This window comes from Cinclus cinclus, chromosome 10 (genome assembly GCF_963662255.1).
Source record: "Cinclus cinclus chromosome 10, bCinCin1.1, whole genome shotgun sequence".
Taxonomy (NCBI): domain Eukaryota; kingdom Metazoa; phylum Chordata; class Aves; order Passeriformes; family Cinclidae; genus Cinclus; species Cinclus cinclus.
Genome location: NC_085055.1, coordinates 12,738,457 through 12,751,453, shown reverse-complemented (window position 1 = coordinate 12,751,453; position 12,997 = coordinate 12,738,457). Strand labels below are relative to the sequence as shown.

At 37.0% G+C, this 12,997-nt stretch overlaps 1 protein-coding gene across 19 annotated transcripts in view; it reads right to left on the bottom strand.

Annotated features, from left to right (window-relative positions):
• The window catches only part of DLG1 (discs large MAGUK scaffold protein 1), a 146,437-nt gene that overhangs the window by 37,389 nt on the left and 96,051 nt on the right, over nt 1-12,997 (bottom strand). For 18 of the 19 annotated variants that reach the window (XM_062499553.1, XM_062499554.1, XM_062499559.1 and 15 more), the window contains 5 exons: nt 12,517-12,653; nt 10,862-11,006; nt 3,227-3,353; nt 1,305-1,461; nt 86-188 (listed from right to left, as the gene is read on the bottom strand). In XM_062499553.1, coding sequence (XP_062355537.1) covers nt 86-188; nt 1,305-1,461; nt 3,227-3,353; nt 10,862-11,006; nt 12,517-12,653 — 669 coding nt within the window. Of the gene's footprint in view, nt 1-85; nt 189-1,304; nt 1,462-3,226; nt 3,354-10,861; nt 11,007-12,516; nt 12,657-12,997 lie in introns of all 19 variants that reach the window. The other variant, XM_062499552.1, reaches the window with a different exon arrangement.

Below are 12,997 nucleotides of genomic sequence, written 5' to 3'. Positions count from 1 at the left end.
GGTGCTAGATGGAAGGACATTGTAGATTATCTTGCTCTGAGTTTCAAGTTGTGCAAGGGAATTAAATGTATAAAGCTACCCTTACCTTCTGGACGGTACTGAGCTACAATAGTCACTGCTTGGCCTGCATTCTTCAGGGCTGCTGCTGCCTGTTCATGGGTTGCTGCTTTTAGATCTACTCCATTTACCTACAAGTAATACAGAATAAGCTCTTTATCAAAATCAATGCTTGTGTTTATCACCACAAAACACACACCTGTGGAAAAAGTCAACTGGATACAAACTAGTTTCCATGTGAGTGTATTTCCCGTTCCCAGCATTGTTCCTGAAATGAAAAGTCGATAAAATCCTCTCTTATATACACCCCTCTTAAGAATTACTGAGACTATCATAGTATATCACTCAGTGAAAGGTCAACTTCCTTCTTGTTTAAGAGTGTTTTCTCACTTTTTAAGTGGAAAAAGAGAATGTTACTTTTTGTGATGTTTCAGGGACCTTCTTAGCCAAATAATGCCTACAGACCATGCTGTCACCACACCCAGTGACAGACAACACCCTCTGTGAATCTGGCATTATTTTCAATGCAGCAGATTTACAAACAGCACCAACAAAAAAAAAAAAATTGAAGCAGAAATGTGTGTTCCACATTTTAGACCAAAAGCAGTTTTCATAATTCAAACTAAAATAAAGATGTGCTTTAATATCAGTTTTAGTAACAGCTGTTAAAAAGGATCTAATTCCTCTTAAAAAAACTTCCAAAATACAAAGTAATTTTCCAAAGAAATTATTTTCCATAAATTAAGTAATTTCACAAAGAAACACACAAAATATTTATGACCTTCAATATTACTATAGTAAAAACCCTTAGAGAGGTATGAGATGGATCTTTTTAAGACTAATAGGAGGTTCAGCAATTACTCCAGGAAGCAAAGACCCAGTTTTAGACACTGTTGCCAAGTGTCTCCATCTCATCTGAAGAGTTACTTCTGAAACCTTCATTCTTTCAATTTAGACACACACAGCCCTCAGCTATGAGACTAAGGTAAATTAACTATGAAACTAAGGTAAGTTAATGTCTTCACTGAATGTCTCAGAGAGAGAAGTGCTATTTTAATCAGGCTATAGATTAGAAGCTGAGGCAGACTAAAGTCCTCAAAGATAGTTTGGGAGTATATTGGCATCTGTTCCATTACCTCAAATTTAGCTCAGTTAATAACATTTTCTGCTTATCATTAATTTGCATTAATATGCAGGGAGGGGGAAACTTTTGCTGCTGTTCAAATGAAAGAAACAAAGAATCCTACAGAAATTATACGATCTCCTTTCCTAAGCTCTCCACTCAGGTCAGCTGGCCCTCCTGCAAGGATGAAAGAGATGAAAATTCCTTCTCCATCTTCTCCTCCAACAATGTTGAAACCAAGACCTGTTGATCCTCGATGTAGGACGACCTTTCTAGGCTCCCTGAAGGAAAAGAAAGGAATATGAAATCTTGGTCACTAGATATGAGTAAAAGTGAAATAAATCAATTAGAAAAGCTTCTAGATGCAAAACAAAATCCCCTCCCTGTAGTTAGGTGATCTGAACAAATCTGTAATTGTGTATGCATAAATAAATTCCTTCTATGCCACAATCCTATTCAGCACTAAATGTCATAATATTTTCCATATTGCTCAAGAACATCAGTGTAGGTTGTGACATGCTCAAATACATTTTCAATTTCAGCGAAGCAACTGCAATTGAAGAAGTTAAACTAAATCTAGTTCTTGCACTCTTTTTCATAGGATCCCCTCCTAACTTGAATGAGGGGAGGAAAGACGAAATATTGATAAGACCAGTCAAATTATAATGCAGAAAGGCTCCTTCCAAAAATCTATTACCTGCTACTTGATTTAATACAAGTAAAGCACAAATGGTCTCAGAAAAAGACATTTCTAATAAAACAGAGAAACTGTGCACTGCATTTCAAAAATCACTAGAGAGCACTAAAGAACAATTAATGGACAGCAAGTATTTGGAGGCATTAATTATTAATTTACAAGATAAAGTAAGAAGCTGCTTTGTTTTCCAAAACAAAAAGTATCATTTGTCCAATCTTTAAAAATAACTCAATTTTTGCACTAGCTATTAAATCATCTTAAGGTCAAATTCTCAAATTTCACCTCCACCAACTATTATATTCATTTTTTCAGAGTACTATTCGATCACAAATAAATGACATTGTGAAAATCTCTATATGTATTGCTCTGGATCATACTAATACACTAAGAAAAACAGAACAGGAGACAGAAGAGAAGGATGCTGTATCTTTTAAAATAACACTCAAAATTGTAAGTCTCTTTTTGGGATGGAGAGAGTGTAACATGAGAAGGTAATTTAAAGAAAATCTAAATAATTTCTGAATAGCCCTCATATTTCAGAAGAAATACAAAAATAGACATTTACAGTAATTTTAAGGGAAAGAAATAAAACCATGAGGATGTCAACAGGACAGAATAATTTCTGCTTATATGTTTACCTAACCCTAAGTTAAAAATCAGTACAAAGATATATCCTACCTTTCACTACACTACAATCAATTCTCCAATTTATTATGCCACTTAGGTTTCAATCCTGGTGGACCCTGCCTCAGAATCTGAGTGACATTATCCATATCAGATGATGGTGTGACACAGAATTCAGCAACAGCATACTGAAAGTGCAGTGTAACATCCCTACACTTGCAGAACAGAAGGGCAACAAAATTACAAGAGCTTCCCTTTATCAGCAATGATGATCAAAAGATTAATGCAATCTACTGAAACAGTGAAGGAATGAACGGTCTGTTAATGCGAAAGGATTACGAGCTCTCCAGCCTTCCTGGATTTAGAATCCATCAAAACAAACTCTTGTCTGTGGGGGCAGGGAGGACTCAAACATGCTTGCTTTAAAATAAGAAAATCTCTGGTCTGCTCATACTACCATCCTAAAAAATCTGTCAATGTATGCAGCATTTCCAGGGCTGTTGTCCATGCTATTCTTGGACTGATAAATACAGTGTGTGTCTGTCTCTATATATATGCACATATAAATATACCTAGTTTTATCCTTACAACAGGGTTGCAAGAGTTAAAAAACTAACATCTATTTCTTGAAATAAAATATAGTGTTCACTAGTATTTTGCCCTCTTCCATATCTTGGAGCTTCCTTGGTTACTCAGTTTGACACTTAGCTTTGGTTATTCATTACCTGGTAATCTCATCATCTCCAAGCATTCCTTTGGGAATTGGTGAATATCTCCCTGGTGATGCTGGGGGCAGGGACTGTCCCAGGTAGGCAGATGGACTGATATGGTTATCCACTGGCTGAGAATAAGCTTCACAGAGGGGGAAGGAAAACAATAAAAGACATTAGGATAATACTGAAAAAGAGCTGGAGGAACTGAAACAAAGGACTGACCTCTTAAAAACAAACTATAGCAGTTTAAATGACATATTAAAATATCATAGCTCTAAAATAGTGTGCTAAACCTGTATATTCCCCAGCTTCCTCAGTAAGTCAGTAAGCAAATTTTTCAGTTTCATTGTGTCTCAAATAAAACTTTTTTAGGAACAGTTACTGTGGATCATTGAAGCCCATGGGAACAGGGTGGAGATTTATCTATTGTTTTTACCTTGACTGAATCAAAGTTTTAACTGAACCACAGCACATATACCAGAAGAAATGTAGCGTCTTAGTGATTACAACTGATGGAAAATATTCTACAACACCAGGAGAATTGTTCCAGTAAATAATTAAGAAGGTGCATGATATTTCCAAGTTAGGCACATCGATTTTCAGTGCTCATTAAGGCAGTCATACTCACTGTTTGCTATTACAAAGCATGCTCTACAATTGGAAATGTTTTTTTTTTTTTCTCCTGGAGTATGTGCTTCAAACTTTGAGGCTCAAACACAAAGGGTAGGGACTCTTCACAGATTCAGTATTGTTAAAGTTGCCAGACTCTGCCCTTACTTGCTGTATCTGATGGGGTAGCTGACCTTTGAGGATTTACACTAAACCCAAAGCTCTTTAACTGAACATACATGACACAGATTGCTAAAGCACTCTGCATATTATCCTTCTTTTACTTTTTTAAACAAGTATCAAAAAGTTTGGGTCACAGACAAACTAATCAAGTGTATTCTTGATATATAAGTATATATACATGATATATTTGCTAAATAGCCATCTTTCAAACCACCCAGTCTGGGCAGGATTGTGCCTGTTTTGCTCTAGATTCCTAGTAGACCTGTGTGCAGTAAATTCTTCACATGGCGTATGCATCAGGTCAACACTTTCAACATTCCAGCAAGCACTAAAATCCACTATTAACAGCTTCAGCAGTTTAAAAGCACTGGCTGATAAAGGAATTGTGCTATTCCGACACACCAGTCCTCAGCTGCATGAGGTTGTGCAGAACTTCTGGAAATCATAATTCTGGATACAAAGGAGGTTTCAGCAAAAATCAGAATTGAAGTGCAAGAGATACCTGAAGCCCTCCTATAACAAAGACAGAAGGAAACTCCCTCACGTTGCTTGGCCTCATGAGGTCTAAAGCAAAGAGAATGCTGCTTTTGCTACAACCAAATGATCAACATAAGCATTCACATTAGAGATTCCCCTAAAAATTAGGAGCTGTTCAACATAAGCGATTCCCAATACAGTTTTTTAGAACAGCAGCAGCAGACATTGCACCTTCATCCTTGTACTCCCTGCAAGGATTTTACTGATCACTCTTTCTTCTGTCTGTGCCAGTACAATGCATAGGTTCTGTGTATTGGTAAGAGATTTGGATACCTAACTGTCAACTTCAAAACTTGGGATGTTTTTAATCACACTGAAATTTTAGCAATTTTAAGCAGATATATTTAACAATTTAGCAGATTTCCACAATGATTACCAAACCACATTGAAATATTTGCTTTTCACTTAAAGAAAAAAAGCTTTTTAGTACGACATTATTATTACCATGCCATTGCATGGTAATACACTTTTTGCTTAAAACAAAACCACACATAAATACAGTCTTTTCTCAGAAAATTGTAAAGCTAAAGCACAAAAAATTAAATGCAAGACATTATGAGCTCTTTTCCAGCTACAGGAAAATGGGTGTTGATTAAGAAACCTGAACAACTGTTGCACAGTATAGCAGCTCTGTACATTCTGTTCCTGCACGAAATTATCTCATTCCACAAAATGAACTTGAAATTGCTTTTAACAAGTCAATGGTAGCCATAATGATGCATATTTTAAAGGAAGTAATTAGATGCAAATTCTATATTTATTGACTTACAGTATTTCTCATTTGATTGTTTTTTAAGTTCCTGAAGCTTTTAACTGCACTGTATTGAGAAACATGCACATCACCTGTCACACAACCTTATTTTTTACATTTTTTATCCTTTCACCATGTGACGAAAAGTCAACTATCAATCAATATAACAGCTTGTTATTTCAGACCTGTGGACTGTTCCACAACAGCACTGGCTGCATCCTTTATAGCTGCTTGCTTGAAACAGTCTGGTCCTTTCTCAAGGCTGGTGCTCTCAGTGCTATGAAAGCAAACCTATACAAGGCATAAAGAGGCTGTTCTGTGGAGCTCCTGCACAAAACCATGCCTGCACCTTTCCTGAAACTGTTTCAGATGGAAATTATAGCTGAAGCATATTCATGAGGAACATGACAGAAACAAAAGGCAAGCCATCACTTTTTGAATATTAATCTAAACTTCTATTTCCAGGTAAATATTATTACTGATGGAACTGATAAAGGAACTGTCTTTTGGATGAGCAGAAAACTGCATGCATAAAATCAACTTGCTTTGACAGGAAAAGTCAGACTCTTAAGAAGAAACTCCATTTCTAAATCCATCCTCTCCTTTACCTAAGACAATTCTAGACAAAAAAAAAAGGAAGATTTCCTATTATTTTCCTATTATCTGTAAATTGAGGACACCAATCACAAGGATAATATCTAAAATGGGTAATAAAATTAAAACTTTATCATCTTTTACTGTTATTACATATTCTTCTCTTCCTGTACTTAAGGCCACTTAAGACATAAGGCATTCATGTCTAGTGAAGAAACTGATTATTCCCTACCTTCCAGTATTTTACTTCTCAACGCAGGGTGGAAATACTGTATTGGCCTGTATTGGAAACAACTCCTCTAACTCAAGAACCATTTAGCCACTTTTCTGACTCTGACATTCTGCTGCATGAACTTCACAGGTAATGTTGCTGTTTTAAACAGCAAGTACTACCCCTTCTTAGTAATATTTTAACTGAATAACTTTAAAAGCATTTATATGAACAAATTACTGGATATTTGTTCCAGGAACCATTTAATGACAACCAGTTACATACAGATGAGGGAGGCAGTTTACACTGCTACTGATACATGGCCCCTCTAGCAGGTAACAGTTGTGATTATCACACACACATCTGCTGAGCCCAATGCTCCACAGGACCATCCCACCCACAGTGCTGTTGTTCCTCTGCACACAATAAACATGGGGAGGGGACTTCTGCTGAATTTCCATATTTTCTATACTGGAAGTTCTCAGTTTTCAGCCTGACAGAGTGGAGAACAGCACTCAGATGGCAATGTGTTCAGAAAGCACAATCTTTCCTAATTGCATTCTTCTTGAGTCAGAAAATTCAGAGCACTGTAAAGTAACTGTTTAGCCTGGCAATCCACACCTCGAGCTAAAATATAAATCTCACAGAAGCAACAGAAACAGACACAGTAACCAACTGTTCCAGGTCTATGTCCAAGCTTTTATCACCCATTCACATCCCCGTCTCTAGAGCAGCAGCATACAGTCATAAGCTTTCTTTTCCACATTCATTCCCTGCTGAATCTCTGGTCTCCAACAGCTCCAACTCTTCTCTAACAAGATTTTCAACAGTAATTTCCCCCACAGGCAGCTGGAAGCCATTCACTCACTCTGATAAATATCAAAAAACAGAGGTCAATTTTCAGCCCCAAGTGCACAAGTTGGCACAACATCTGTACTCTTCCCAATAAATACTGCCATAAATCAGAATCTCAGAAACCTCTTGATCAAACATCCCTTGATTCAACAACACTAACCCCAAGGAAATATCAAATTATTTAATTAGCTGTATGGATACTAACTTATTTGGTCCTTTCATTTGAGCCATCAGACCACCTGACAAAGCCACATTATTGTGTAGCTGATACTATTACTATAGGAGTTCTAAAAAATCAGATTTTGCACAAAACCTTGACACTGAAATTTGTTCTCAAACAATTCTTCAGTATCCTTAGCTCTGCATTTTAAATCCTTATCACCAGGGCAAGTGAGGCAGCCTTATAACTAAACAAGACTACTTCCAGAGGGAAAAGCTTAGAGACAAACCAAATTCTGAATTTGGACTTTTGAATTATCTTCCATGTCAACACAAGTTAGCACAGTGAACTATCTACTGAATGTTCTGCAAAGACCAAGTACTGTGCATGGTGCTTTTAGATATTTCCGATAAAATGAGAATTCTTAAAAAACAAATAAACAAACCCAGAAATAAAATAAGCAAACAAAAAAAAAAAAAAACCCTCCCAAGGGGGTTCTGTAACTGAGTAATTCATATATAAAGTAGTGATTTACTAGTCAAGTGGTAGAGTTCCTACCTTAACATCATTTCATGTTCACAGGCAGCCTCTGTACACATCTTACTTCTCCTTTATGGTAGACTGAACTCCTAAGAACCTGGCTAAAAGGATTCTAATGGACAGAAATAGGAAGGAGGATTGCAAATACATGTCTCAAAACAGCTGCAGATGAGTAGGTGAAGAAGGAAGCCTGGTAACTGTTTCAACACTGACTCACGAGCCAGGTGATCCTAGAAAATACCCCTTTAATATCTGCCATCTGGTAAAAGCACTTCAGAATTTGCAATCTAAAACTCTTGAGCCCAGTGCTGCTCTGCTAAATGCAGTATAAAATACTATATACAGGTGCCACTGTTTTTTGGTAAGAGTTCTATCTAGCTGAGCAGCTTCTTGCAGAAAGCAGAGGCTTTCTGGTTGCAAAGTTATCATGTCATTTATAAAGCAGAATTGGTCTTTGAGGAGATTGATGTCTCCCTTTGAGATTTCCATTGTACATGTGCAAATGCTGAGAGGTACTGGAAAAGCCTTCATTTTGCCCTGTATTAGAAAAACAGCTTTAACAGCTCAGACACACACAGTTGCTTTTCATAAGTGAAAGACTAAGGAAAAGATTAAACTGATTTCCTGGAATTAAGACATTAAACACCTCAGCGAGACCTTTAGGTCTGCCTGGCATTCAGAATTCCAGCAGTAGGCTCAGTCTCCACACCAGCTGCAGTAACAGCCAGCTGCACTTTGATCAACAGAGACAGAAGCTCATGGAGCCTTGGGTAGAAAACGCTTTCCTGTTGTAAGGAAAAGAAACAGACTAAAGTTTCATCAAAGAACACAGCGCTTTGCAGAGGAATGTTCTTTGGTCTACCAGAAACAGTGAAAAACAGAATATCTTCAGATAGAGAACTCAAGGAAACTGTAGTTAAATTAAATAAAACTCAGAAAATCTACTCCAAAGTACAGACAGCCCAAAAATCTTGTCAAGGGTCACAAAAGGACAAAGAGAGAGAGACAAGATGCCTGGAATCTGAGAAAAACATCCATGACTTTTTTTGAGAATGCTTGAGCAGGAGGAGAAAGGTTCTCAGAAGCAGCTGCTGGAGCTTGAGGTACATGACGAGGCCGGCTTTTCACTTCTCAGTGAAAGGATAGAAGTGACACCTCCCACAAAGGATGGGATACTGGGCTGCACAGAATGCCACCATCTCTCAAATCACCCTTAGAGGGAGAGCAATCAGAGAAACTCTGGAGGGAGGATGGTAATGGGACAAAAGGAGCCTACATGTGTGACCAGACCATTTACCTTCAGTAATGGACATGACACTAAGTCATACTTACTGAGAAATTAAGGACTCATGGCAGTTACGTGGGATTGCTCTTGACAGAACTTTCCTGATCTGTCCAGCCAATGGTGAGAAGGCATTCTTGAAGATGTCACTGTCTCTCTTATGGTTCCATGTTATGAAGCAATTACCTTCAATGACCTGAGTCTCCAGTTCATCCACCATTCGAGAGAAATTAATATCTCTGCGTGACAAGAGGTCCAACAACCAACAGCCACCTTTGCCACTGGCATTGATTAATTAGCACTGGGCAAATTATCAGCAATCATCTCCTCCTCTACCTCGCTCCCCTCAAACTTTCTACAGGTTTTGCCTTTGTCCCCACAAAAGATTAACAAAGTAAATATTCCAATGATTGAGTCAAGGTGCAGTAGTAAGAGATGAGAGACTTCAATCTTTGTCACATCCCAGTCCATAGCAGTGTAACTGCATTACTGCAACATTACCAGGAACACTAAATAAATATCAGATTTCCCTGTTCCAAAAAATATGAATTCCAGCTGAAATATATGAAAAGACCAGTTATATGGAGAGAGAACAGGAAGTCTACTTTCCAAGGAAATAGTGGGAAAATTGAACAAACTAGATACAGCAAGAGAAAATGGCTGCTCTCTAACCATAATATATATGAGCAGAAAACTGGGGAACAATCAGTGGAGGCTGAAAATTAGATAAGTCAAAGAATGGAGCCTTCAAGAGCATCCTTCTAATAACACAGTGGAGATAAAACCTAATTAGCCCCAAATTGTAATTCAATAAGCTTACAAATAGATTTTAAGATATTGTAGCTATTGCAAATAAATGGGCTTATAAGGTACTTCAGTCTTTGCTGTGCTGCACTTTTGTTTGTTGTTCACATACTGTTTGCAATTACATCTGTCAGTCCCAAAGTGTTCCTTTTTATCATATGATAAAAAGTAGTACCTAAACAGATCAGTGCTACATATCAATTGCACATATCTAATGGCAGGAAACAAAGCAATACATAAAAAACCTCTTCTCTTAGAACCATTTCAAGTGACACCATGAGTAAAACTGGTCATCCAGAAAAGTCAGTCTATTCAGCCTTGGAAAGACACAGTTATATCATTCTCTTCCTTTTCTCCAACCACCAAATGATGATAACCCTCTTGAAGTATCCTCAACTCAAATATTTCTTTACATTGTAGCACAACCCCGAACTTTCTGGATTTGTATGTTTGACTTTGAAAATACTCTTGTCAGTAGTACCTTTATGTCAACAAGAAATTCTTGTAACTACTTTTTAATACAGTGTTCACTGGTTTTCCATTGGAATTGTCAATAAGTATGTCAAAACTGAAGTCAGACTTCAAATAAGATAACATGGAATTTTAAACACATTCACAGGCAGGCACCAGAGCAAGAACTTCCCATCCTTCCAGTTCAGTTTATTTAAGTCTAGGCAAGTTCATGAAAAACCAGGAAAACAGGAAAAAATATCAGAGTATCACGAATCTCTTTAGTTCACAGGAAACTGAACACCCTCCCAGTGCATTGCTTTCTGCTCTTCACACCCTCAATAGCATGAGGCACTTGTTCTCTCTCCTTGTGCTCATCAGCAAGTGATGAGTAACACTGAGTCTCTAGGACTGAGCCATGACAGCCACAAAAACATACCTAGAGCCCTGCTGCTGCTGTCTTTTCAGTATACAAACTATAGGATGTTGTTCTGTATACTATATAATTTTCCTCAACTTATAATTAACTTATAATTATAATTAATCAACTTATATCAGATTTTTGCCTCATATAACTTTTAAAAGCTTGCAGCAGTTAAAATACTAAAAATGAAATATGTTAAAGCGTTAAAGAGAAAATTAATTAAACCAGAAATATAAGATGAACTTACAGTTTGTGATGTCAGGAGGGGCATAACTGTCATTCATGAACATGCTGGTGGGTTTTGCAACCTTCAGATAAACAAAGTCAGATGTGTTTTTTAAGGCAGTCACTGCTTCTTCATGAGTAACTTCTTCTAAGCAAACACTGTTGACCTGAACAGTAAAACAAACATTGTCAACCCAGAAAAATGTACTGTTTTCATAGGACACCCACTGAAGGCTGTTGGAACACTGGCACTGAGAGTCTTTATCAGGATTCATGTGCCACAGACATAACTGGTTACATAAAATTATATGAGAGGCTTTGTTAAGCATGAGAAAGACAAATATTCCTATGAAAGGTGATAATAAACTGCATTGACCACAACATTGTAAAGAAGGCACATGTGATTCTGGGGAGCTAATGAGACAAACAGAACACTCAAAAAGTTGTAAGTGTGCACACTTCATACAGTGTGCTACTGCAAGCATTACATAGAGGAAACTTTCCCTTAATAAGAATAAACCCCCCATCAACTTGTCAAGACATAATTATATTCTAGACATTATAACGGGACTATATATTCTGGCATGATGTCAAAAAGCAGGGCTCAAAACTTGAGAAGGTCCCAGAATAACTGATTTACATGCCAAGTAACAAGAACTAGTTCAGCTACAAACAACTATTTCAAGCTATTATTATTAGAGTGAATCACTACCACTTTCATTTTAAAAAATCCATTCACAATTCTCATATACATTATCTCATATACAGCCTTAGTGAATGAGTTGCTGACCATCTCTTATTATGAAAGGGAAGAAACTTCTACAGATAATTCCAGGCAACACAGGAAATAAACTGTGTTATATATACATGTGTGTGTGTGTGTGTGTGTGTGTATACTGTACTGAACCCAAGGGGCTAAAGATACTTTCATTATTTAACTTCATAATGTGCAAGAGCAACTGGGCTTTGCCAATTGTTAGATGTAGGGGGAAAACTCTATTCTTTACATACATTCTTTGCATCTGTATTCTCTAAAATACAGATTCCAAGCTCTTACAAAAGCTAACACTGCAAGAAAAAGGAGTGCAGAGCAATTAACCTTACAAGAGTTAACAATTCAGAAATACATTCAGAAATTTCTGGCTGCAGCTCTCATTTTTCTATCTGGACAAAAAAATTGTGGATTGAATTTAAGGAAGTTGAAAGTTAATTTTACTTTGTGCATAGAAGATAGAAAAGAGCCTCAACTTTGAAGCTATTTTAAGCTTTAAAAAAATAAAAATGCCATTCAGAGGCATTGCAAACACTGAAATGCAATATAAGCAGCAGTTTCACTACAGGCTGGCTAAAGGCTGTCCAGCCACCAGTACAAGGAGTTCCATTCCATTCTTCTCTTTTGAGAAGAGAAACAATCCCATTGTATGTTTTTTTTTTACAATTCTGTCGCTCAGATGTCAGAAAAATAATAGCAGGCATCAGAAATAAACATGCTGATTTTATACGGGTTTTGCACGGAACATTGGGCTGAGGAAGATTTCAGATTTCCTGATGAGATGGTGTTGAATGATGCAGATTTAATTTTATCACTGATTTCCAGGCAGTTTAACCACAAATTGAATCATGCCCCTATTGAGCCTGAAAGTGAATGACCATTTAAATAATACAGCTCTTACTTACAGCTAAAAGTTTGTCTCCAATCTGAAGTTTGCCATCTTTATGTGCTGCCCCACCTTCGATGATTTTGGTTACATAAATGCTGTTGTCCCCAGGTATATGCTGATTTCCTACACCACCAGCAATACTGAAACCAAGACCTGCTTGAAGATAAAGGCATTACTCAGTAAACCTTTTTTTGCATTCATTGGACTTAAATTCTTATATAAATAATAACACTCCTTGTATAACACAAATATATAATATCAGGGTCTGGCTAAAGTAATTCTGACATCTTTTCAAGTGAACTCCATAATTTTCTAGAAAATAAAGCTCTAGAAAAGATGTAACCTGTACACATGTTCTGAAAACCAAAAGCTAGATCATTCATGCTTTGTGAAATATGGGCACAGCAGAGCTATAAGCATCATCATGCTGTAGCATCTATATATTTATAGACATATTGCCCAGTAATTACTACCCCTAAATTATTTTTAATCTCTCA